The 27879-nt window shown below is 41.9% G+C and overlaps 1 protein-coding gene and 1 long non-coding RNA gene across 3 annotated transcripts; one reads left to right on the forward strand and one right to left on the reverse strand.

Annotated features, from left to right (window-relative positions):
- Nucleotides 1-12987, reverse strand: prdm1b (PR domain containing 1b, with ZNF domain). Of its 2 annotated transcripts, XM_054764526.1 has the most exons (7): nt 12875-12987; nt 12349-12647; nt 7526-7645; nt 6215-6455; nt 2627-3540; nt 2409-2537; nt 1-1605 (listed from the first exon to the last, which is right to left on the reverse strand). In XM_054764526.1, exons 2-7 carry the CDS (start codon nt 12517-12519, stop codon nt 1066-1068), a joined length of 2115 nt encoding a protein of 704 aa, XP_054620501.1. In that variant the 5' UTR covers nt 12520-12647; nt 12875-12987; the 3' UTR covers nt 1-1065. The 2 variants fall into 2 exon arrangements, with proteins under 2 accessions (XP_054620501.1, XP_054620502.1); XM_054764527.1 differs by lacking the exons at nt 7526-7645; nt 12349-12647; nt 12875-12987 and adding an exon at nt 6665-7475.
- On the forward strand, nt 8339-23780 carry LOC129173522 (uncharacterized). The gene is made up of 4 exons (XR_008567240.1): nt 8339-8354; nt 8557-8616; nt 13523-13576; nt 22445-23780. It is a non-coding gene; the product is annotated as an uncharacterized LOC129173522 (long non-coding RNA).
- The last annotated feature ends 4099 nt before the right edge of the window (nt 23781-27879 follow it).

Genomic DNA, 27879 nt, shown 5'->3' on the forward strand with positions numbered 1-27879 from the left:
CTACATCATATAAAAGCATCATCAAAATAGTATCTCACAATATAAATTCTTACAATCTCAAACCTGCTTCAAAAAAATAAACTACATGGTCAAACGTTGTATAAAAAGAAACCTAGAAAATAAGACATAGAAGTACATGTGTAGTACATATACATAGAGTGAACACTTCCCAATCATATAGCTCTGGTGACCACCAAAAGCCCTTGGTGTGGATTATTTTTGCTGTATGCGCTCAAGGACAAACATTGTGCTGTTTTGTTACTCACTGCTAACGTCAAGTACCACATTAAGGAGGATTTGGATAAAGCTCGTGTTGTAAAATTATGTACAGTAAAGCTTTGCTTCTTAAACCGTTGAATCCAACTTCAACACCATTCGCTACGTTTGGACTAGATAAAGCAAAGTTGCTGGGACCAGTTAGGGTTTTTTTGGTCAGTTTTTATTAGGTGGCACTTGGTTTGTTGTAATACTTAAAGACGTCCAATAAATCAAGGAAACAATGCTCATAATGCTGGATGATTTCTTGCATTCCTATGTTTTGGCAAAGTATCATTTAAACACAAATTAAAGATACCCGATTTTCCCTTTTAAGTAATAAATAAATAAATTAGTCATGAACAAATGGGAAGGTCATTTGTGCCAGACACATAACACACATAACACAAAGTAAAGCAAGCGTAATAAACTATTATTACTGTTCCTGAGCATTTTTTAGTCTACCATCAATTCAAGAATTAAATAACTAAATAAATATACAACGCTAAACGGTTCAACAACATAAGTTAACACAACAAAAGGTCTACCTGAGTGAAAACGATTTACTTCACAGCTTAAAAAGATCCCCCCGTTATTCATCGTTATGCAATTCTTTGGGAGGAAGTACAATCACTAAATATGTTCCTCAGTCCAGTCTTTGGAATGCTCTTATTTTGGTGTTGCTCTCATTTTTTTTAAACCCCTGCTGTGTCCCTCTTCAACAATCATAATCAAGGCTACATTTGGCGACATTGGTTAGTCCATCTTTAAATCTCCTTTGTTCATTTAAATAGTTCGATCAGTCGTGCCTCACTGGCCCTCCGACTTCACCATTGGCCGTTTGTAGAGATGCACCACGGTAGCTCTCTCCTGATTGGCCATTGTCGAGCTGTGTTGGGAACCGGGTGCATTAATAGCCACAGTCAGAGCTTTTAGCAGAAGGGTGGCTTCCTTCTGGTCCTCCTTGCCTTCACCTTCTAAGGTACGAGCAAGCCATTTCTCCACAGCCTCCTCTACTTGTGGCGCCGATGCAGTTTCCGCCAGCGTGTCGGCTTCCTGGCTGGCATCAAACCGCTCCAGCATTTCTTTCATGTGGACGGGTGAACTAGAGTTGGCCAGGCAGCAGCTGCGTTGATGGATACGCAGGGAGAAGTGGTGGAAGAAGGCCTGGGAGCACAGCTGGCAGTGGTATGCGCGGTCGCGGCTGCTGTGCAGGCGGCGGTGCAGCTTGAGGTGGATGTATTGAGTGAACTTGGTGCTGCACAGTTTGCACTGATAAGGTTTTTCCCCAGAGTGTAGTCGGAGGTGAGTTTTCAAGTTGCTGGTGCTACTGAATCGCTTTTGACACACCTGGAAAAAACAGAAATGGCTGTTACAGATTGAACTTTGTTGACCTTTGTTACGTAAAAGAACCCTAAGTAAAGGGCGGCATTTACGTTGGGATTCTTTTGGACAACACTTGGTATTATGTTACATTATTAACGCAGGAGGGCTACCATTGTTATTCCTTCCTTTCAAAACAGACGCTCTTCAAAAGACCAGTTCTGTTTGACAGCTCCCACACCCACACTGTCTTGTAAGCAAACATGCATCAAGATGTTTCACAAGTTTTCTATTGGCTGAGTGACAGACAGTAACCAGTGAGCAATTACAAGTGTTATTATGAAGTGTTTTTAATGCATACTCCCTTGCAATTCTGCATTAGTCAGACTTGAGGAGTCTGCGGCCACGACCACTTTTTTATGCCCTTGTCCCTTGCAACACATGCTAACTTTTAGGTAGCTGAAAGCTAACTTTTTGAAAAATCTCCAAAACTCTGATGTTTGATGTTTGGTTTTGTCAGCCAAATACTATTAATTAGCTTCTTCCGCTTAACTAAGGTCAGGTCATGGGGGCTGCAGCTTAAGCAGAAAAGCCCAGACTTCCCTGTCCCTGGCTAATTCGTCTAGCTCCTCCCGGTGGATCCCGAGGTCCTCCCAGGCCAGTTGAGAGACATAGTCTCGCCAACGTGTCCTGAGTCTTCCCCAAGGTCTCCCACCAGCCGGATGTATCCTGAACACTTCCCTTGGGAGGCGTATGCGAGGCATCCTGACCAGACGCCCGAGCCACCCCATCACCTTTTTATATACTTGTAGCCGACATTTTCAACATACCTGACACTCATGTGGCTTCTCCCCAGTATGGACGAGGTGATGTTTCTGTAAATGAGCCAGCTGAGTGAAACTCTTTTTGCACAAGTTGCACTGGAAAGGTCTCTCGCCACTGTGCACTCGAAGGTGAACCTATGATCACACAAGGAGTGAGGTGTTAAAAGTGAAATGATAAGTGATGACTATGTGTGCACATATTCACTTGGTGGCGAGGCCATTACCTTAAGATTCGACAACTGTCCAAAAGTCTTTGAGCAGATGTTACATTCATACTTGATCTTTCCGTTCTGCTTCTTTAGTGGGTAGGGTAAGGATTTGTGTCCTGGACGATTGCGCAGGACTGAGTTGCCTTTGGTAGTGTCCAAGGTTAAGTTCATTGCCTCCTCGCAGCTAGAGGAAGTCTGTTCAGGTGATGGAATCTGGCTCCTTGGCTTGGGAATCGGAGAGAGTTCAGGGGTCGCTGGAGCACCTCTTGGTGGGGACACATTTGGGGTTAGTTCTTTCAGACCACCTGGGGGAGATGGAGGGTATGGGATGGTCATTGGAAGTAGACTAGGGGTGCTGATGGGAGGGTATGGGAGCCCATCGGTGCCCAGATAGCTGCCGTACCGGAGGGATCCTCTGGATGGCAGCATCCCGGGAAATGGAGGGGAGTATGAAGGGAGGAGGAGGCGAGAATAATGCGAAGCATAGGGTTGAAGTAGCTGGTAGGCTGGCTGGAGTGTTCTGGACTGAGGGTAAAGGGGATATGATGACACCAGCCCTTCCCTGTGGCCGTAGATACCATGGAGGTGAAGAGGCAGACTTCTGTGATCAGCTGCGAGTGCAGGGTGATGTTCTGGAAAGTATGGAGGATTCAGTCCAAGGCCTCTTTGTTCAGGCTGTGGTGATGGAATGAACCCACGATCATCTGGATCCCTCTCAATCTTCTCCTCTTTTTCAATCTTTTTACTGAAGTCCATGATTTGATCATCAGGAGTGTCAGGAGGGGTGTCTCTCCCCAACATCTCCACGTCCACTTCTCCTTCATCATTCTTCTTCTCTTTCGGCTCTTCCTTCGCTGTCTCCTTGAGCCACATTTGCTGAGTTATGTGCTTTTTGGTGTTGTTTTGATCATCATCCACATTCATGTATTCTGTGAGACAAATAAAACATGATGAGTACTGGCAATACATTCAAGCCAGGATAAACCAATTAGTTAGTTCTTCATTCACTGATTCATTAACTTGAGGTGGGACTACAGCCATGAGTGGTGGCAGTGATGTCCGCTGAGGTTCCTGGCTAGTGAGACACATCCAAAGTCCCTTCTGGTGCTTTAGGCTACGTTCACACCGCAGGGTACGATGGCTTTTTGCCAAAATCCGATCCTTCTATGTACTTATTCACACTAACAAAAAAATGTGACTTGTATTTGTGAACGCAATGCGTCCGGGAAGTTACGCGCATGCACACAAAACACCAATGTCACGTGCATTATGAAAGTAAACATGTCCGCAACGTGTGGTCGATCATGCTGCATTTGTGGCAATTTCAAGGATTTTGTGCAACTGAAGTAAACTTTTCTCAACCAAGCTATTCCGTAAAGAAGGAAGATGGCCAGACTTTTGTCTAAGGGAGTTTGTGGGGAACTTGCTGAGACGTCTGTTCCCAGGAGGATGTGGGAAGTGGTGGGACGTTGACGTGAGCTGCTTTCAGATGACAAGAGGAACTTTTGCCTACATCTGTGCATATGTTTCCCCAACTTTAGCACGGCAAAACACGCCATTCAATGGCGTATAGGTTGATAGGTTGGGTATACGAGACCCGAAGGTCCAGCCTGCAATGGCATCGGTTACATACCGGATTCATAGCCACATACAAAAGAAGTCTGGTTTGCATTTGAAAAAATTGTGCGGTTCACACTGACGTGAAAAAGTGAGAAACAGGTCACATGAGCAAAAAATGTTTTGAATTTTTGTAAAATTGGAATTGACCTGCAGAGTGAACATAGCCGTAGGGTACTCTCTCTGTGTCACCTAATGACTGCAGTTTATTGTGTGATCAACAAAAATAACGATGTTACAAACTTTTATTAACCGGCTATAGAAAGTCACGGTGTATAATAAAACTTTATGCAAACATTAAATTGGCGACATGCTCAGAAAAAGAAATGGGCACACCCCACACAACCCAGTTTCTACGGCTCGCCCTGTAGTCATTCGAGAAAGTCAGCGCTTTTTACCGAATTTCTTTTCAAAATGATTGGAATCATACAGAAAATACAATTATAATACGGATCGGTGGACAAATCATTACTAGCCTCACCGGCCATTCCTTGACAGTCCCTGAGTGGTGGAAACGCACCTTTACTTCCCCTCATCTTCCAACCAAACATAATCATTTCCAAATTGGTGGCCACAAATTCTTCATTTCATATCGTGTCATGCACTGATTATTTCACATTCATAGAACATGAGGACATGTTGGGACATAAGCATCTTGAGACAGCACATCCACCCACACATGGCACTCCCTGTGATGGTAAATGATAGTAGTATCAGGGTTGACTCATAAGACATAAACCCATGCAGTATAGGTTTCTGTTTGTCAATTCCAGTAGTGATGTCGACGTGGGAGAATAGGTCGGTGGTAAAGTGCAGGAGTGTCTATGTGTCATGTCACGCATCTGAACTGAATTACCGTATCATTTTGTATCAGCGTATTTGTTCCCGTTGACTACTATACCTGCTTTTCCTCTTTCCCTCGTCTCACAAGTGACAATATGACTGCAGTTAAAATTATTTGGAGTTTGTGTTGTGTCTTGAAGCAAAACTGGACTGTAAAATAACCAAGTCCAAGCCAAGAAGACAAATGTTGAGCAAACATGGACTTTGTAATGAAACCAAAGTGGATGCTTTTAGGACTTTTACAATGTAATTACAGTTGCCGAGTATTAGTCACTTGGTTGAAAAACGACACATCTTGAATCATGCCCCTTTGTGACAGCGGAGGATCACTCAAGATGAGGATATAGTTTCCGTTAATAGCTTTTAAAAAAATGACTCACCAAAGAAGTCATTTCACATGTTTTGTTTGGTCTAAGTGTGCGTGTTTGTAACTTGCACAAATATTTGATTCCTTACAGTGAGCCAAACAGGAAAAAAAACAGCCAGATACCAGCCACAGATAACATCCAAAGAGGGAAACAATGTGGCTTTGAAGTAGAAGAATTTTCTGACTAATCATGACCAGAGAGTCACTGTTACGGTGCTTTAATGTGTTTTGAATGTTATCTGATCCAGAAGGGGGAACAATCAATCGTATTTTCTTTCCAATAGATGACCATCAGGTATCTTTCACTTTGTTGTGTTCATTCTTCTGCAAGATTAATATCAGGCCAAATGGACAGTCACAACTAGAGCTGCAACAGTTAATCGATGATTAACCGATTAGCCAATTAATCAACAACTATATTGGTATTGAGGAATGGTCTTTTTGATGTAACAATGTAAAAATCCTCTGATTTCAGTGAATGTTTTTGAATTTCCTTCGTCATCCATGAAATTACAACTATTTCTTTGTGTTTTCGGCAAAACAAGACGTACACATACGTCAGCTTTGACTTTGGAAAACAGTGATGGACATTTTTGCCTCTTTTCTGATACATTGCAGACCAAACCACTGACTCTTTGTGTTTGGTTTGACAAGCTTCAGATTAATCGACAAAGAAAATAATCGTTAGTTGCAGCCCAAGCATGTAAGCTGAAACAAGAAATTTCAACTTCTGCTCCTTTCTCGTGTGCCCGATTATCAACAGCTCATTCACTCACCGTGTTTGATATCGTCCTGCTGGCTGCACAGCCTCTGGGCAAACTCCTGGCTGTACCACACAAGCAACTCCTGCTTGGGCTCCACGGGCCGGATGGTGTAGAAGTAGATGTCTCGGCCATTCTGGCAAGCCACCAGGTTCTGCTCGGCCAGAGACCTTGCTGGGTTGACATAACGCATCCAGTTGCTCCTGTGGACATCATAGCCATCGACAAAGTTCTGCAGCTGCCCATTGCTATAAACCTGCGAAAAGAAGATCGAATTAAAACCACTTCCCATTTGTTGAGTTAATGCATTTACTTTTGTGTGTGGCATCGTATAGTAAACATTTATTGTGTCATTCTAAATAAATAAAATTAGTAATGTGATTTTTTAAAATTAATTGTTAATTCGTCAATTAACAAATACAAAGGAAAAAAAATCATGAAAAATATAGTTATAAAAGTACGAACGTTCACTCCTGCCATGTACAGTAAAGTATCCTGTGTCCTCTTCTGTTTTAACATACAGTGTGTCGTGCTCCTTAGTTGTGTGTCGTGGGTGTTGCTGCACTCCTGTGTGTGTTTTCAGTTGAGCTGTCATAGTATTTGAAGCTTGGAGGCGTGGCCCGCTTTGCTGCTGTGTCACTCTCGCTCTCCTTCTCCCTCTCTTTCCCTTTCGGTCTCTTCAGCGTCAGGAGTCGCAAATGTGTTTACTTTTTAACACATAAAAAAATAAAAAGCAACTATTGGCCCGCTGCCAAATCTGCACACATGTACGTGACTGCTGACAGCAGTGTCACTGGCCTCAAGAGGCCTCAAGAGACAGTTCCTAGGAACGTCACACTTTCACTATTGCACATAGGTTTACAGGAAGTGTAGCCGGAAGGGAAATACTACTGATGGGGAAAAGACTTCATGGGAATTTATTAGGTAGGAAACTAAATTTTCCTGAGTGACATAAACCATGTCTTGACAAGAATGAGAAAAGAAGTACGGGACCTGAGGGGAATGAGTAAGCATCCCCAGCGTGTATGTTAAACAATGGTCCCATCCTGTGTTTGCCGGTAAAGTTGTGATGAGTTGTTGGGAATATAAAGTTGTGCGCCACCGGTGGTCACAAGTTCCTCTGAATGTCTCAGCTAAAAAAAAATTCCATGGGAAATATTGTTTCATTACTGTGTAATGTACACGATGGATTCTACGTGACAAAAAAACTCTGTGAGTGAAAGATGACTGGCTTGATTTAGCGTAAACTACACTTTAAACTTAAACGTCTGACTTTAAGGACCAAAATCGAGGTGCCACTGTTTGTGTTTTGTTTGTTGCGCTTACCCTCCAGAAGTATTTCCGATTGGCCTGTTTTGGGACATTGTCTTTGGTGTAGATATCTCCTTGCAGAGGACCAAATCGGGTCCCCTGAGGGATGTACTCTTTGCTGAACACACCGATCACCTGGAAAACAGATCACACAAAAAATTTGCATACAATCTTTGGAATAGTGAGTGGAAAATTTTATATGTAAAAGTATTGAAATTAGTCATTTTTGATGCAGAATGTCCACCGTTTTTATTTTATTCATTCAAGTCTATTGAATCTTGAATTTATTTTTATGGAGCCGGAACGCTGACATTAACCTTTGGTATTGAACAAAACCCAATTTGCCATTGTAGAAAAAGTTGCATTGACACTGAAACAAGTATTGGCATTGTAAAATGTGAAATACCTTCCAATTCAACATTATTATATATTAGGGGTGCTGCGATCAGGGTTTCATGCTGCTGATTCTGATACCGATCATGCAGGACTGATTCTGATACCGATCATCCAGGACTGAAATACAGACCACCTGGATTAAGTTATTTATGATGAGTGCTATTGTAATCCCATGGTCCCTGCTACTGGCTACAGGCCCGTAACCAGGGGGGTTCGGGGGGTTCGGGGGATTCGAACGAACCCCCCCGCGGGCGACCAAAGGTCCGCTTGGTTAAAAAAAAAAAAAAAATCTGCTATCAAGGTGTGCAATTGTAACGGAGTGTAGCTGTGCTGTGATAAATGATGGCAGAAGTGTTGCAACAGCGCCTGTTGCTGGTGAATAGTGGCATGTGCAAATTGCTACAGGAAGTTGTTAACTGTTAGGAATGAGCACTGGGAATGAGACATGGTGAGTCACGTTTTTGCACTGTCCGGGATATTTGGTGATTTAATGTTTACTGTGTGTTTATATTTTGTCGTATACAATGTAATGTGCATTTGATAGTGTTCACTAATTGGAAAGAGCCAGTCTGCACTTTTGAGTGAAGTTTTATAGACTTTAATGCAGTTTCTTTGTTGAACTAACTTGGAATCATTTATGTGCAATGTAGATTATCCGGTGACCAAAGTCGACGCTCACCTGTCATTCCTCTGTAAAACTGTTGTTACAGGTAATATTCTATGTCATTGTGACTATGTTGTTTTCAATATGCTGTTTCTACTTGTTGCCACTTTGCTAGTGCTAATTGCTGGGCCTCATTTAGTATTGCTGTGCAGCAGCAGCCATGTTGGCCACGTGAGATGTGTTCAGGGACATCATGCAAAAGAAGTTTGAATGCGTTAACCTGTCCTGTATATTGTATGATTATCAGCGCACCTGTGAGACAAATTGTAAAATGTGAAGATAATAATTTTAAGGGGAATTAGAAAGGGTTAGCCAACCAATATACTATACCATCACAACCAATTGAAACACTTTTTGTTTTGTAAAATGGAATCCAAATTGCTGTAGAAAGTGCTCAGAACTGTTAGGAATGAGACATGATTATCCCGTGACCAAAGTCGACGCTCACCTGTCGTTCCTCTGTAAAAGTGTTGTTACAGGACACACTGCCATTAAAAGAAGTCCATAATCCACCTGACTGGATGTGATGCATTCAAGCGACAGCATTGTGGAGCGTCACACAAACCCATTCACTTCCCCAAAATCAGGGTCCTCCTTCAGTTGGCCTGTACCATCCCAGTAACATCTGAACACCTACATGAGGGCCAGTATGACGCAACAGCGGCTGACCTCGCTGGCACTTCTCCACATTCACTCCTATCATTGTCCGGCTTCACTAATACGGAAATGATTCATTTCAATAGTTCCTGTTCATGTTTCATTCGTGTATCGTAGTGCATGGCTTCTTCGTGTCGACCCAGACGGCTCAGAGGCCACGTTAAAACGTCCAAGGTGGCCTACTTTCGACACTAATGACTTCACGCAATGAAGGGAATTACACTTTCTCTCACCTACTACTCCACTGATCCCTGACCTCTTGTCCACTTGACGCGGCACACAGCAAGGAGAGACAGGTTGTTGTTTGACCTGTTGTTTGCTAACACGCCAAGCGCTTTCACTGACCTGTTTGTTATTTCACTCGAGCAAAACCACAAAAAGCCTTGATTCTTGTCTTTGTTCAAGAATGTGCAGCATTTCTCATCTTAATAGTGATTTACTTCATTTGGATTTGATAATCCAAAATGTGCACGAGAGGCTGCTTATTAGTCACATGACAAGCTTGGGGGGTCACCCTTACGCAATACACCCCCAATAACAATGACACGCCAACGGGCTGCAGCATCTGTGTCACACTTGGCCTCCGTGTCTTGAGGAGCTTTGTCTTCCATCTTTAACATGTCGCACCTCCCCAACCCCATTCACTAACCCCCATACGCAAACACACTCTCTCTCTTCCTGCCATTGAGGAAACACCCTTCAAGTCGGTTATCACAACCGACTTGTGCAAAGATCAATGATTAATAACAAAAGCATGACCTGAAAAGTAAGCACTTGTTGTTTATGGTGTCATTATTGGTGTTTTAACGTGACGGCAGCAACAGGTCACCGAGGACAAGTGGGAGTATATGCATGTGCAAGTGAGGTGATTTCTGCATGCGATGAACCGGGATGACAGGGCGCATTGTGCTCGGCCGGCGTTGCGTGACTAACGAACTGCTGTGCCGCCGCGCCGCCGCTGCTCAACCGCTCAGGTTGGTGGAAGGAAGGCGGGGTGGAAAGGAGGGGGAGGTATATGTGCGGAAGAATGAAATGAAAAGAGGCTGAGCGTTCTTGAGAATACCCACGCGATCACACTCCTCCCCCACCGCCCAATTCCTTTTTTTTTTTCCAAGAAATGGAAGTAGCTTGTGTGCCTGCCAGGTTGAGGCCTGATGGCTGGCTAGCTGCCTATCCCCAACGAAAGTTAATCATCTGGTTTTAACCTAAATCCCCGCCCCCTCCCTCTTCAATGCACACTCTCAGCATCCGCAGTATCCCCCCCCAGCCTCTGCTCCCCCTAACTGGCACCCATATGCCACGTGCCCCTGCTTTGAGGGCACACTTCAGCATAAAGACCTAAGATTTAAGAAGATGGAAAAATAGAGTTTAAAAAACGCCAGCATCATGGATCCATGTAAACACTACAAATGGCATATTTTCTAAAAAGGATGTGCACCAGCGATCGCATTCATTTATGACTGGCTTTATACATTACGGCAACAGGAAAATGACTGTAATCATGCAGCAGAGACACATTACTCCCATAAGTCCAATTCTAAACAAAAATATATGAAAGGAAAGAACATTTGCTTTGTTTTCAGTTTCAGTTCAACATGTCTGAAAAGGAGCAGAAAGAAGCAGAGCTTTCCTGTGTTCAGTATACACTACTCACAGAAAGCTACGGAAATCGAGCCCCGGGCGAAACCTTATGACGAAACACGACCCCTCCCTCCCGCGAACCCTCCACATCCAAACACCCAAAGCCCCATGACTCCCCACACAACCCAATGTAAATGTCAGCTTTGGATAGAGCTGGGAGGACAAGCAGGTGATGATGCACACGTGTGTTTTGCGGTTTTGCCTGATCGCGGATTGTTTGAAAAAAATTGTCTGTGCAAACTTTTCAAAAAGTCAGAGAAATGTCATATTTTGATGTCATCGTTTTTGTTTGGCATTAAAAGGAGTATCATTGAGCACAGAGGTCTTGGGATGCACCTTTCAGTCAGGTAATCCGTCTCTGTGAAGAATGGATAGTGGTTCTTTTACCGGTGGGACACCATAGACAGTCCTTCTCAATAATTCATTCATCAGATGATCCTATATGTCCAACATTAGTCACTTCTGACCTCACAAAGGCTTTTTGGAATAAAAATTCCAGACATAAATATTGTAGAATATTTGCATATGAGTGGAAAACTTCCACCTCCAGGTTTTCGTCTACTTTCAGTCTGTGTAATGGTCAGGTGAGTCAACAAATACTCCAACCTATATTGGTTTACTCTTCTCATCCTGTGACTGACTGTGAAGTCATCAACAAAACTCACACAAAAGGAGTTTTATTATCTGGAAATGAGTCGCCCTGTTTGACGGCAGCAAGCAAAGAGTCCATTTAAGGAAAAGAGCACGTGACTGAAATGTGTCAAATGTCTTTGCACTGACACTGACATATGTGGGCAAACGCGAGATACAAAAATACGATTCTTTCACGTATGACAGGCCAGGATATGAAAATATCTGTAAAATAATCACATCATCTAAGTTAGAGAAGCGGAACAGCGTCAGAAAGTGTTGACTAAATTGTTTGGTCAGAAAGAGGAAGGTGACAGCTGAGCCAACCTCAAACATCACTTTGCACGCCATCCCTCGCTGTTTAAGATGGTAACTAACTTTATATGACTAAATCAAGCCTGTTTTTTTATTGGATTTGGGAGCCAAACACTCAGCTGACTGACCTATTATTGCAAACTGCCTGACAGCAAGAAGCCGCGGGAGGTAAAGAGGGTGTGTAGAGTTCTAAAGAAGTCAAACAAGGTGCGATAAGATTACTTGGTTGAAATCGAGTGGATCCCTGACATCATAGTGTGTGTTGTATTTAAAGAGAACGTAAAACAACTGCATTCTTTTTTTGTTTCATGCACAGGCCGGGCCAAGGAAATGTTGACAAATTAAACACATCTTTGAGGCCCTCCTCCGCCTCTCTTTCTCTCTCAGACACACACAAACTCACCAGTCAGCTAATATTTGTTCGAGTAACCCAATGCAGATTTCCCAACAGAACATCATGTAATAGTGAGTGTATTAAGTGCATAATTAACAACCATGCAGGAAGGATTAAAAGAGAAACAAAAAGGTCTTTTACCTCATTGTCTTTGTTGTATTCAAAGGAGAGGTTGCGCGGAATGGAAGTCATGGCTTTGGGCAGGTTGAAGCTCAGGTTCGACACCTGATCCGGTACAATGTAGGTACAGTTGAGCGCGAAGTCCATTTCCCTCCATGCGCTCATGTCTCCTGATGTGCTATCCCCCTTCATTTTTCACTTAAAAAAATATACTGCAGGTGACAGATGAGCTTCTGTTTGGTTTGGGTTGCTTTGGTTTCAGGAAAAAAACTTTGGTTTGTTTGGAGCTCAGTCCCTCTGTCTTAGGTATGCCTCAGGATCTGAAAAAAGTAAGTTGGATGCAGAGGAACGACGTTAGTTGATTTATATGCTGTTGATGGGACAGTCGTTGCTAGTCAGGCACTTTACTAAATTCTTATTGGCAATTGCTCCCAGGGTTATTAATACCTGCTGTACCTAGGGTCCACCACGATCGTACCTCAGCCCGTCTTTCTGTGTCAAGCATCATTCTCTAAAAGTTTCCGAAAATAAAGAATCCAAGACTTACTTGTGCACATTCATTCAGCTGTTGGAGCATCCTTTCTTTGGTTAGGCCATCCCACACGCTGCTTCGTCTGACCTCTTCTCGTAGATCCCGTGGCCTCCCTTCCAATCTCTCACCAGAAACTCTTGAGCACGGATTGCGCCGGGCGTTTTTAGCCTGGCAGCCCAGCCAATGGCGATCGGCCGCGGTCACGTGATTGAGCCATCTGACACACGACTGTTGGTTTTCGGACAACAACATTAGTGACGTTGTACACTTGGCCAAGCATGTGGCTGTTGTGATGTATACACACACACACACACACACACACACACAAAGAAGAGATGTTAATGAATGAATAAAGCAGGAGCAGATGGCTGGCCTGTTGCCACGAGAAAACACACTCTTAGACTTTTGCTTGGTTTGGCACTTAATGAGCAATCTGCTGCCACTGTATCTCCTTGACCTACATCTCGCTCAAGAATATATTTAAGTAACATCCCCCATGCACACGTATTCATATGAGATTAGATAGATTGTTTTACATACTTCAATTCTGTTAATCTTACCAACGCAAAACGTGATATCCGAATGTCTCTCGCTTTTGCCCTCATAATATAACGTATTGTTCACTTTTGTCTATGTATTGTTCACTCTTGTCTACTTTTGCAGATGTAGGGCGGGTCACCAAAGTGCACAGGAAAGACTTACGTAGAGACCTGTCTGGTGAGTGTCCCGTTTACTTTTAGACCCGAGCACGCACACTGTCAGCTCACCTGACGGCTAAAAATAACCACAACAGTGCTGCTATTACTTTGTGCAAAAACCCTACAAATAAGCATATATATATACACACATATACATATATATATATTGTTTTAGACCTGCATTCAAATGTTTTGCATGTAGTAATATAAGGAAATCTTTTTTGTATTTTGTTTTCTATATTCATAGCTCATATATACAAACACACACAACTGCAAGAATGTAGCTTTCAAAATTTAATCAAACACATTTATTTATAATTTAATGAAATTCATAATAATAGTAATAATAGGGGTGCAAAAATCCATGTATTTGTATCAAACCGTTCGATACAGTGGTCTCGATTCGATACCACCAGGAATCGAACGGTAACACAAATGTCATATGACATCAGTCAGCTGACGTCAAAGTCCCCACGGAATCGAAAGACAACGGCTAGTGGCTAGTTCCATGCAAAACCGAAAAAAAAAAATGTAACCGCACCGTGCGGGCCCTGAACTCCATTATGGAAACGTGTTTTTCTACACTTACTTGTTATTGTTGCTATCATTTTTTGATGAACTGACAAAAATCTTCTTACGGTTTAAGTTTTTTATGTCCTGCCCTGACTTCGGCCGTATTTTCATTTCCGTAATTGTTTTTGTTTCTTTTATAATTGTAACATTTAATAGCCAAATAGATGGGTATATGAACTTTGGGGAAAAAATGAACGCTATATAGTTTGATTGAAATACTCCTTAATCTATGAACAGGACTATTGATGAATTATGTGTCATTTATTGCCGTGTTGAAGTGAATTGTGAATTATTATTTTTTTTATTTACTTTCTGCTGTTCTTACTAGGTATGGCTGCGCCATTTCATTTAAAAACTGCACTTTTGAGTTGAAACAAATGTTGGTAATTTCATGAAAATCAAATCATGATTTTTTGGTATTGTTGCACCCCTAGTACATACATACAGTATATTATACGAAATCATGCATCCATCTCTTAATTCTGAAGATTCACTCCTCCCCTCTGCCCTCTTGTCTGAACTGAGATAGGAAATTGGCTGCCATATGGCGAGATTGCTTATTCTACGAATGGAGTGTGGCTTGAGGGATGAGGGCGGAGGACCAGTGCGTGTGTGTGTGTGTGTGTGTGAGCTTACTTGTCGATGTGTGCGCATGTATGTGCATGTGTTGGGTCTTTCACTGGCTCGCGCCCGACTGGGCTAATTTCTCTAATTTGCAGACAGTCTAGGCTCAGGCTCAGAAGCTCAAGTCTCAACACACCGGCCGACTCGTGCGCATCATATCCAGAACGCAGACACACTTTTCAAGAGGGGAAACTTTTGTTGAGTAACTTGGCCTGAGCACATAAAGGCGAGGCAATTAATGCTGCCAGACGAGACGAACGGATGAGTGAAGGAAAGACCTGAGGTCAGCTATACTGAAGCTGTCTGAGACCAGCAAAATAAGACGAAGCGATGTGACTTGACACTAAAAACGCCACTAGTTGCCTGCTACTTGCAGCTTGCTCTTGTAAAAGTGCAGTAAAGGGAAAGCCACCACCTGTTCCGCCTCATGTTCAAGCTCAACATCCAGTTACAGATTGACAGTGAGCATAATGTGAATGAAGAAAGTGCAGCTAATGCAGGCCTGTTGCCATAAGACACGACAACAACAAATGTATGCACTAAGTGTTTGACATTCACAGTTCTGTTTTAGAGAGACAGGTTAACCTTCTAAGGTTCTACGGTACATTTTACTGCATGCTTTTCAAATATACCGAAGGTGTATGTATCAATACAAAGTGCAGGATACAAAGTCGCAGTAAATACATTGGGCACTCATTTAATAGTATTTTCTCCTCAAATGCACAAAGTATGGGCATCACGGCATGAGGCACAAAGCTAAAAAAACATAAGTAATGTGACACTGCAATAATTGACAGCACGCAGCAGAATAAGAAAATAAAATGTCAGAATTCACCGACTTGTCAGTCCCTGGTGGGTGTAATGGTACAGCTGCTGCCTTTTAAGGCACAGGATGTTGGTTTGATCCCACCCCCGATTTTTTTTCCAATTCTGTTCATTTGTTATTTACGGCCAGTCCAGGGTGCACCCCATCTCTCGCCCTAAGTCAGCTGGGATAGGCTCCAGCATACCCCTAAAATTGGCCCTCGTGAGGATTAAGCGGCAGAGAAAACGAATGAATAAATAAATAAATAAAAGATGTCATAAAATAAATTAAATATAAATAAACAAAAATTAAACTAACACAATTTTGCCTGGGGCTCCAATTTGGCCAGGAGCGGCTGTTTTTATGTACAGCAACACCAAGTGTATAGATCACACCCTCAGTCGGTCGGGGTTGCTTGGGGTTTTCTTTTCAAAATTGCCCTCCCTGTACTTGATTCAGTGGAAAATGTAATTAAAATATCTCTGATATTAAAAAAAGAAAAAGAATATGCACACTATCCATTACAATGCTCATTTGTGGTGTCAAATGTGCAAAGAATGTTGAAGGCTTTCTTGAGTGTCGGAACAAGTGAGTCAGGTACAGCGTAATAGAGAGGCATGAGAGGCAAGTGCAATATGCATGTCATGGTGACTCTTCAGTGCAGTATAAGAGAACACATTGATCACGTGGGGAACTCAATTCAGATTATTATTATTTTTTTATTTCTGAGAATGAGCTGTTAATACGAGGGTGAGCAAAGTGTCCTGTCTTGGCCGTCCTGTTTTTTTTTTTGTTGTTTTTTTTTTAGAAAGTTGAAAATGTCCCGGTTTTCATTGGGCCATTAAATGAGCTAATATTATTTCTTTTTGTTGTTGTTGTTACTTATCCAGTAAGATTTTGGGTGTCCAAAGTGTGGGTCAGGGGCCATTTGCGGACGGCTGCAGTTTTTTTATTGGCCCGCGGCACATCCTAAAAATATAACTAAAAGAACACCAAAAATAGAAAAATCTGCTGTAATTTTACAAGAATAAAGTTAAAATATAAAAAAAATGAGAAAGTTGTAATTTTTACGCAAATAAAAATAACGCAAATAATATGAGTAAAAATAATGTTATTTTCGGAGCATAAAGTAGAAATATTAAGGAAAAAAGATCCATCCATCCATTTTCTACGCCGCTTATCCTAGTTAGGGCCGTGGGGGTATGCTGGAGCCTATCCCAGCTGACATCGGGCAAGAGGCAGGGTACACCCTGGACTGGTCGCCAGCCAATCGCAGGGCATATATGGACAAACAACCATCCACACTCACATTCATACCTATGGACAATTTAGAGTCGCCAATTAACCTAACATGCATGTTTTTTTTGGAATGTGGGAGGAAACCGGAGTACCCGGAGAAAACCCACGCACGCACGGGGAGAACATGCAAACTCCACACAGAGATGCCCAGCGGAGATTCGTACCCAGATCTTCCCAATCTCCAGACTGTATAAATAAATTGTCCATAGGTATGAACGTGAGTGTGAATGGTTGTTTGTCTATATGTGTCCAGGGTGTACCCCGCCTCTCACCCAAAGCATATTAAAATGATAAGGCATGGTTCATACTGTACGTCTACATGTCCGTGGGTAAAGACGAAGCATATATTCATTTGTTGTACTCTAAGTTTACATGTTGTGATTTTATTTCCCCCATAATGAAAGTGAAAATGAACCAGCCAAGGAAGAAATGTAACCAGTCAGTTTGTTTACGACTTCTCAACTGACTCATATCACGCGGGCTTTGCCCACCCCCTTTCCCTTTCTTTTTCACCGGTGTGTCACGGTTGTTTTTTACACTTGGTCTTGGTAAACAGTGAACAGCTGATCTGCTTGCAGATCCTTACATAAAAAAAGAGGATTATTTGTCTGTTGATGCACTGCGATCACACTCCTGTACAGTAAGGAAGTAGCCAGAGTCACGTCACTTTTGCAGCGGCCTTGTTGTTTACTGACCCTGGCCAGCCTGGTTTTGCATCAGATCCCTTTAACCGCAGGGATAATCCTCACTGGTTGAACCTTAAATATGTAAGATGGCATTATTACATTAGTTGTTTTCCTCGAAGCATCTGTCTTTGGTAAATCCTCAAGCCTCAGATGAATTGTTGATGCATTTGTCAACACATCAATGGTTTCACTTCAGTAACATCATAATAACATCAAATTCGTAGCATGGATGTCATATTGAGTTTGGACCCTTTATGGTTTAGGGTGGAACCTCGGTTTTCGTCATTAATTCATTGCAATATGTATGAAAACCAAGGCAATTTTTCCCATAGAGAATAAAGTAAAGCCAATTAATCTGTTCCAGACCCCCAAAAATATGAACAAAAAATGTTTTTTATAGAGAATAAATATAGTTTAACATTTGTTTGGGCATACCATTTACAGTCTGTAGTTACCTTTACATTCATATTACCCACTATAATAATAATAATAATAATAATGGATTCAATTCATTCACTCCTCAGTCACACACTGGCGGTGGTCATCTACATTTGTAACCACAGCTGCCCTGGGGTAGTCTGCGGAAACGTGGCTGCCAATTCACGCCAACGGCCTCTCCAAACACCACCAAACGTTCATTTGCGTTCATACACCAGTGTGGGCAGCACTGGAGGCAAGGTGGGTGAAGTAAAACGCTCGGACAGAGACTGGGTGGAAGGAGCGAGGATTGAACCACCAACATTCCGGTTTCTGGACGAACTGCGCCACCTCCTGAGCCACTGCCGCCAAATATAGCAGGCATAAAAAGCATAATAAGACTCATGCTCGTGTGTTGCTGTAACTGTGTTCTGGTGCTAGGGGAGCTGAGTGGGGGACGGACAGGAAGTGACGTCGGGTGATCGGAGCTGAGTTTTTAGTTTTGCGTGGGGAATAACCGCAACAGTATTCTCTGTTAGGAATTATTGCACCCTAATTGAATGAAACCTGCAATAAAAACCTGTTGTTCCAGTGATCAAGTCTGGTGCTTGTGTGTCTGACCAAACATTACAGTAACATTATTGACACCTCGTGACCAGTGTGGAATACTACATATCATCACAATGTCTTTGAATGAGTCTTCTGACTGCCTTATATTTTTATTTTAGTTTATTTAACCATTTTTGTGCTTGGAAATGTTTCATGCAGGCAAAAAAGATGTAAAAATCGCTTAAGTATGCATTTTTCTTTAATAATAGGCTGTATTCAGCCACGAAACAGCATGATTTCCTAAATAATATATTTGAAAAACAATGATAGAATGAAGCTGCCAGAAGATTTCAATTGCAATTTCATGCTTCATTTTAAAAACACAAAAAATTATGTTTTGCCTTTTGTTCCTTTCCTGTGCTGAAATTGGGTCGAACCGTCGCCGTAATAGCGAGCTACGTATCGAACTGTACCGTACCATTACACCCTTAGTCGCACACCACGCAGAACCAGACCACTCAGTGATATCAGCGTGACTGAGCCCTCTCTAAATGTGACAAAATCCCATTTAAATTCGAAGTTGCGCCTTAAATTCTTCTTTTTAAAAGTACTTTTGTGTCATTTTCCCTGATGAAATAAATCATTAAGCGTCCAAATGCAATATTCTGACTGCAACTGGGGTGTTGTCAAGATTATTCAAATGTAGGTAATCACCCTGTCTTACCAAAACAATCATCTCATCTCATATGAGAGAAAAGTCATATATGGCATGTGTAGGTCAAAAAGGTCAACATATATAATCTATGGCTGGTTTAAAGCACAAAGGCGTTGCTTTAATCTTGATGTATAGTAATCTATTACAGAGAGAAATGTCATAAAATGTGTTAAATCCTCGTTTTTCCATCTGTCTGAAGATTGGTTTAACGGAGGGGTGTCCAAACTTTTTCTACCGAGGCCCACATACTGAAAAATGAAAGGATGCTGTTGATTTTTTTTTGTTGTTTTTTAACTATTTGTTCTTGTAAAGTTTCTTCTCGTAGGACTTTATTCCCATTATATTTTGACGGAACTTTTTCAGTGACTTAATTTTCCAAAAGTTACATTCATTTGTTTCTCATAATGTTACAACTTTAAATTAAAAAATGTTTTTCTTTAATATTTAAACTTTCAACAAACAATATTTGTTCCTTATCCCCCATAATATTAGGACATTATTCTCATAAAATTACGACTTTTTCTCTTTAGATTACAACAGTTTTCTCTTAATGTCTTCAGTTTATGATTGCTGTTTTTTCCATTTTTGCTGCTTTTTTTTTTAGCATTCTTGTTAAATTATATTTTTAGAATGTGCCGCAGGCCACTAAAAAAAAAAAAAAAAATACAGCTGCGGGCCGCAAATGGCCACACTTTGGACATGCAATAATAATAATAATAATAATAATAATAATAATAATGGATTCGATTTTTTACAGCACTTTTCAAGGTACCCAACATATGACGGAGTATTAGGAGAAAAAAAAAGTCATAATATTACATTTGCCCAATGTCAAAGGTCACATAAGTCCCCTCTTTTCATAGCCGTCTCAGGCAATGCCCGTTACAACGGAGTATTAAAATAATCTGAGATTTTGGGAATGAAGTCGTAAATTTACAAGAAAAAAAACTCGTAACTTTGTTACAGGCATTGCCTGAGACAGCTATGAAAAGCGGGGACTTATGTGACTTTTGGCATGTGAAGGGGAGGGGAAGTGAGCAGGGCTGGACATGCTAATCGCTCAACTGCACTGTTTAGCTGCCACGTTATAAATAAAAGTTTGTCTGAAGCAAGAGGAACGTTTCCTTCCTTCCTGAAGAGCTATGCTCTATTTTCCCTCTGACACATAATATTACGACTTTATTCTTGTAAATTTACGACTTCATTCTCCTAATAATCCAACTTTATTCTTGTAAATGTACAACTTTACTCTGATATGATATGTTTTACATGCTAAAGGAAAATATAGTGCCTTGCAAAGAAAAAAAAACAAAACAGCTTTTGTGTGACTATTACGTGACATCATGTTTCTCACTGGCGTCATTTGCATAACCTTGAGTCTGGCCAAAACAACCCGCCTCATTTTCACACCTCACGCTAGCATTCAGGAAGGAAGGAAGGAAGGAAGGAAGACAATGGTCACGCCAGAGGCCTCAAACATCCTGGCGTCATCATCATTCTGTTTTCCCTACGTAAAGTAATGCTAAGCCATGTCGAAGCTGGTGAGACACATTTCAACACTTTCATCAGAGTGTAACCTATATTGATACCATGTGCTCGTTAGCTTGTATTACAAATTACATATACACAACTGTGCATTCATGATTAAAATATTTTGTTTTCTATCTCTATATATTGAAAATTCATTAAATACGGTACATACAGTATACAGTGGGTCTTGAATTTTAGTCAAAAGTGTCATTTTCATCCAGACTTGTATCGAAATGTAAAAGGTGTCTTGCCTCTCACAGCTGAATGAATCAAAACATCTTGCCTCAGCATTATTGCACTTGGCACAGATATTCAAAGCTGACAGGTCTATGAAAAAGGACTGAAGGGGGGGGGGGGGGGGGGGGGGGGGGGGGGGGGGGGGGACAGAGGGCTCCCAGATTTGGGGGTGGTGATATGGGATAGCGGCGTGGAACAAGAGATAAGGGTGATGATGTAAGGGTGCAGCAAAGTCTGCACGCTTCTGGCTTGTGGTCAACAGGTGGGCCTGCCACCCCCTCGACCCACCCCCACCCCCCCTTCCCAATCTCTCAGACCACCAGATAGAGAAAGACTTTATCCAGGATCCGTCTGGCAGACAGGGAAGGGGATTTCAGCACCAAATCCAGCGGATCAATAAAAATGTCTGCTAATTAGGCAGTCTTCAAAAGGAAGGAGGGGTGATGGGGATGAGAGTGATACAGACAGGAGAAGGAAAGAAAAACAAGAGCAGCCAATGCTGATTCACAAGCGTGTACGGATAAGGAAAGAAAATCCCCAGACGAGCGTGCCGACTGTGGAAATCAGGTGAAGTTCACCTGTCTTACTCTTCAGGTCAATCCAATGTAGTCTTGCCAAGGATCACTCTCTTCCCCCAGTCGGAGCAACCTTGCATGCTACAGCGATCAGTTTCTCTGACCCCAATCCTTCCTCCACTTCCTCCCACCTTTTCTATGCCCTCCTCCTTTTCTTTGCCCCTCCTCACCACTTTGACCTAAATCTCCTCATTTAATCTCCTCCTTCTCGTCTTTTGGACAACAATCAACCCCCTAATTGTCTTAATCTCACTGGTCTTTTATTGTGCCTTGGGCGTCATGCGCACTGCAGAACAAAAACATGAGCTGCAGATCAATATTTGGCATCAGGCCGCAACGAGGAGAACGGCTTCTATCGATTATTTGTAATGAATGAATGGCGGATGTGACTGTTGCATAAAATTCATCTTTGTTGGTCAGTTTCCATTGGACGAAATTCACTGAAAACAAAGCCGGCCCTACCCAAGGCGGCACCCTTGGCAAGATTTTAACCAAAAGTAAAAACAAATTACAATTACACCACCTGGAAGGGTAATGGACAAAGTCCCACAGTTACAGGAAAAGATAACGTTTGAACCAATCAGCTGCGGGGAGTTGGTACATTCCTTTTCTGGTTAATGTCGGTAGCCGAGAAATACAAAACACTTTAACAAACCGCAAAAGAAATTACAATTAGGGATTGTTGTTACGCCCTCATTAAAATATTTGATACACTCCTGTAGTACATCTGTTCCTTCCGTCTGGTAAGTACCATTTAACAACTCCAACAACCAACCACATGCGCAACAAAATCACATCGAGCAGCTCAAGTGTTTTCCACAAAACTGGCAAAACATGATGCCTCCATTAACACTCTCCACAACTCCAAATGTTACAGCTTCCTGTCAATCCTGCGCCTCTGGAGAAGTTGGATGCTGATGTCAGGTAACCTGTGAGCATCACGTACGAAATATGATAAAACTCATAAAACTAGCTATTTAGGTATAACGGTATCAAAGGTGGGTTAAGAGGTGAAGGAACTGGGTTAAGTGACCCATTGGTAGGTTGTTCCGCTGGTATAGGCAAAGCAACCTGGTTACAAGTCCACATGAAGGCATCTGGAGATATAATCGGTTCTCTGCAGATGTTTTCAGAAGTCATCAAAACTATTATGGAAACTCTGGCTAGCTTCGTCTGTGCAGGCTTTTTCCCCAAAGGCATCGACATCCAGACCATCTCTGAACTCCAGCACCTCTTCTGCACGCATGGCAGAAAGCGACAAGCGAACTCCGACCCGGGGAGCTCTGAGACAACATGTCCTGAGAGATCAAGGCCATCATAGAGAAAGTTAACTGGTAATGCAAACCTGTTCTTCTGCCAGATGTTCTTATCCAGCACCAATCTCTGCCAGTGTGACAGTGAGTCCGAATGATCAGGACACACTGAACAAGTATGAAACTGATGATGACAATGAAGGTGATATGTAAAGACTCGGATGCCTAAAATACTAAACCCATTTCCACAGTCACATATATTAATAAGACCTAAGTTGCCGAACAAGTTATCAGCACTCAGTTGGAGGAGTTTGTAACAGTGAAAGACAAGAAGACACTGGACAAACTGCTCTCCTTCATGGACAAGTCCAACCACCCACTCCATCCGACAACAGAAGGGCAGGGGAGCTCATTTTCCGACAGACTCCTCCAGTGCCGTTCCCACAGTGAACGCTACAGGACTCGATTAATTCCAAATGCCATCCAGCTCTACAATACCTCACCTGTCTGTGAAAGATAATTCACAACATTATTGCACTGTACTGTCTACCCTCCCTTGTATAAAGTGTAAATTTACTTGAATTTACCACACACCATTTGTAGATATGCAAATCTTGCTTCTTATACTTGTTTTATTTGATTATGTTTTATTCATACGGAACTGCTTTTCATTTAAGAGTGTTTTTGTTTTTCTTCTGCAATTGAGCTACTGTCACCAAGCAATTTCCCTTGTGGATCAATACAGTCTAAGTCTAAGTTTAAAAGAGCTAAGGCTTTACTTTCAAAGAAAAAAAAGCCCCATGCATGAAGCTGTCTGCACAGCCCCAGTATGAGCCTCTCTTTCTGGGTAACAGAGGAGTGAACAGCAAGCTGGTTGATCAACATTGCAGTAGTCCAGGTCTCCTATTTTAACACAAATTTAAGTTTCAGATGTGACACTGGACTTGGTATATTGGGTATTATGAGTGTAAAGGTGACTATAGGAGTGTTATTTTGTGTCTAGAAGGCTCGAATAATGTTTTTGGAAGGTTGGAAACAGGTTTTCTATGCTTTAACTACAAAAAGTTGCCCATTTACAGTATAAATAAGTAATACTACTTCACAGAAATTCACTTATCACGGTCGGCTTTGGTACCAATATGATTGTAATATAATTTAAAAAATATTATTATATGAAAGGTGAATGTTTTCCTGATTTGCCGCCCTTAATATTCGCCTATTATGCCTAACGGGCCAGCTGGCTCTGACTGGAAAGAATGTCAAAAAAAAAAAACATCTTAGGCGTCTGTGGACTAAATACTGTACAATCAGAAAGTCAACAATGGTAAACACATTTCAAATCTTCCCCAATCCTCTTTTAGATGCTCTCTAAATAAAACAAATCTTTCGACTGTCAATTTCTCAAATGAGAAGCTTATGGACTATAAAACTCTCATCTATAGTACAATGCAGATTTAGGCCTCGAGCCAAAGATATTAGCTTGAGAGCAGCCGTAAAACCCGGATCAAGCTAAGGTTAGGATGTGATTTGTGTATGGTCTTGAAATGACAACCAGCACCATAATCAAAAATATGCAGAACAATAACGGATTATCCGGTTCAGAAGCAGCACCATCTGTTGAGAGGTGGCGTTCGGAGTGCATGATGTTGTTCATTTGTGTGTGTGTGTGTGTGTGTGTTTGTGTGGCTTTATATTTGTCTAGTATTTATTTAAACTATATGTTGCCAATCCACAATGTTTAGAGTACTGGAGATCCCATTTCATCCCTTAATGGATCATTTTATTTCTTATCTCATGTAACTGGAACTTCTTTGCAAGTCATTTCCTTAATGTTGTTGTTTTTGTAGTCCCCCGACACCCTATCTCTTCTGTCTCTCTATCACAGTGGGTGAGTCTGGGGCTGCATGGTTGTGGGATGACACTGTCTGACTGTGCTCTTGTTGTAATCTGACATAGCTAATCTAATCTCTCGGTCTCCGCAGACTAGTAAACTACCTTGGTCTCTCCAGCCAATTAGGGGCCCATATGCACAGCACGCCATGCAGGCCGGGTCAAAGCCATGCAGGCACTGTAGGGGCCCAGCCAACCAGCACATTACTGCTGGAAAGCTCAGCAATGGCTCAGGCTGTCTGAGGCCCCAAAGATCTGCTTCCATAACAGTCCATCTGCCTGTGGCTTGGCCTGGTCCACTTTCATCCCCAACCGCCCCTGAGATTAGGCTTCCTCTGCAAACTTGGATGCCAATTAAAGCACTTGCTGCCATACAGTGGTTAGGTAATCGCCACGGCTATTGTCCATGATTGACTTAACCAACTTTTTCCTTTCTTTTCAAAGATGCTAGCCTTTCCACATCATATTTGGATGGCAAGCTCTGGAAAAACATCTAAAAAAATGATTCATACCCTATATAAAATTTTCAATTAGTTTTTTTACATTCAGCATTTTCATATTTTTTTACATTTTGAAAATTATATCCCTGACAATTTTGAGGAATGCTTTTGCATTGTTTTATATGATTCTGGACACTTCTATATATATATTTTTAAATCTGAATTTTATTATGTTTTTTAGACTTTTATTCAAAGGGATTGTTTGGGTTTGTGGACATGAAGTTGTATGACATCCCCATCTGCATTGTAGTCCAATAACAGTGACCTACCCCCCACTTGATCTCCTAAGTCCAGTTCTGGTCAGATTTCCGTGATGAAGAACGTACTTCTGCCTAGTTGCTGGGGGCAATTAAGTCAAGAGTTTGGCTTCCAAAAACAATATGCGTTCAAAAGAAAACATCTACAAAGGCAGGTGTTTAGTGAGGTCTGATTTTTTTTTGAGAAGTCATTTTTGTGACGCAAATGTACTAACCTTTTGGACGTATATTGTTTTGAGAAGCCAAAGTCTTGACTTAATTGTTCCCAGCAACTAAGAGGAACTATGTTCTTCATCACGGAGACGTAAGTCGGCGTTAATGGACTACAATGCAGATGGGGATGTCATACAACAAAACATACAACAAAAAATCCGAACTATCCCTTTAAGTCAAACCCAGCAAATGGATTTGTTTTCAAAGTCGCCTATGTCATCTTATGAAACCTTAAAAGGCATCCAAAGTGCATTTTAGAGGAATTTAGGCATTTTATCAAAAAAATGAGGAAAACCATGATAACTGCATGTACAAAAATAAAGCATGAATTAGAATTAAATATCAAAATTGCACTCAATAAGACCACAATATCAGATTTAGCACTGGTATCAAATATGTACTGTAGTGAAAGAGTGAATATGAATAATATGAATATTTTGGCACCTAATATTTATCTCTTAACGTGCCTTTAACTTTCTTTTTTTTAAGAATTACATTAAAACATTACAATTACACAATGTTTTAAAAATACTTAGTATGTATATTTAGTTCTATAAATATACTAGGAGTAAATGAGTGCTCTGGCAAATGAAATTGTAAAGCAGTGAATGAGACAGAGAGGTAAATACACTAACACAGGGTCAAATGCTGCCTTCTTACTGCCTATTTTATCATCAAGCCAGTCTCACTTAATCACCTTAGCTAAATTAGTTTGAAATTAGCCCTCTTACTAACTCCCTGTCTAATGTTTTTCCCCGCCTTCCCTCCCTCCAGTCGTTTTCACAGCTTTGTGGATTAGACAGATTACACGTCTGGAACTCAGTTTTGGTCCTGTTTTTTCTGCTCTCACAGTTTTACATCTTTAGGGACAATAATCCTAGACGCACACTGATGGTCTCATTATGTTGTGGTCCATTCACACAAGTGGCTTTGGTGAAGAAGTCACAACCCAAATACTGTATCGGCAAAATTAAGGGTGTAGGCACACTAGACCAATGGCACCGTGCTTGGGCCCACGTCATGTTTAGTGCAGGGGGTGGCAACAATTAGCATCAAAAAGAGACATTTGGGCCTGTTTCCACCAAATTAGAACCCACTTGGAGCCACAAAACCTTTTTCCAACAATCGTGAGATCACACTTCTCAGCCTTCCTGATAAGGTCTATTCAAGGGTCCTGGAGGGGAGAATCGGCCGGATAGTTGAACCTCGGATTCAGGAGGAGTAGTGTGGTTTTTGTCCTGGTCTTGGAACTGTGGATAAGTATGGAACGTGAGATTGACAGGCGGATTGGTGCGGCATCTGCAGTGATGCAAACTCTGCATCTGTCCGTTGTGGTGAAGAGGAAGCTGATCCGAAAAGGAAAGTTCTCAATTTACCAGCCGATCTACGTTCCCACCCTCACCTATGGTCCTGAACTTTGGGTAGTGACCGAAAGGACAAGACCGCGGGTACAAGTGGCCAAAATGAGTTTTCTCCATAGGGTGGCTGGGCTCTCCCTTAGATAGAAGGTGAGAAGCACTGTCATCCTGGAGAAACTTGGAGTAGAACCGCTACTCCTCAGCATTGAGAGGAGCCAGATGAGGTGACTCGGGCATCTGGTCAGAATGCCTCCCTGACGCCTCCCTGGGGAGGTGTTCAGGGCATGTCCGACCAGTAGGAGGCCTCGTGGAAGACCTAGGATACGTTGGAGAGAATATGTCTCTCAACTGGCCTGGGAATGCCTCAGGATCCGCCGGGAAGAGTTGGCTGAAGTAGCCGGGTAGAGGGAAGTCTGGACTTCTCTGCTTAGGTTGCTGCTCCACGACCTGACCTTTGATAAGCAGAAGAAAATACCTCAATACTTCAGATAACTAGATATAGTTATAACACACCACACCATGTTTGCTATGTATTATGGGCGAACTGAAGGGGAACAGGCTTCAACTTGAGCGGCCGTTTTCCGCTTGGTCTTTGTGCTTAGCCAGTCTTAGTGGTTAGTGATATTCCCAATGGCCACATCAAACCATGCTGTTATCATACCGATGGGAGTCATTTTGTGTTTTCAATTTGTTTGTCTTTGTTTTATATATCAGTAAATGACAACAGACTGATTAAGTTAACACATGATCCGGCCTGTGGGCCCAGGAAGTTTGAGGACTGCCGCTGTAACGTACGCTTGCAATACATACTTTTTTCAGATGAGTTGTTATACATTGGAAT

The sequence above is a fragment of the Dunckerocampus dactyliophorus genome, chromosome 20 (genome assembly GCF_027744805.1).
Source record: "Dunckerocampus dactyliophorus isolate RoL2022-P2 chromosome 20, RoL_Ddac_1.1, whole genome shotgun sequence".
Classification (NCBI taxonomy): Eukaryota; Metazoa; Chordata; class Actinopteri; order Syngnathiformes; family Syngnathidae; genus Dunckerocampus; species Dunckerocampus dactyliophorus.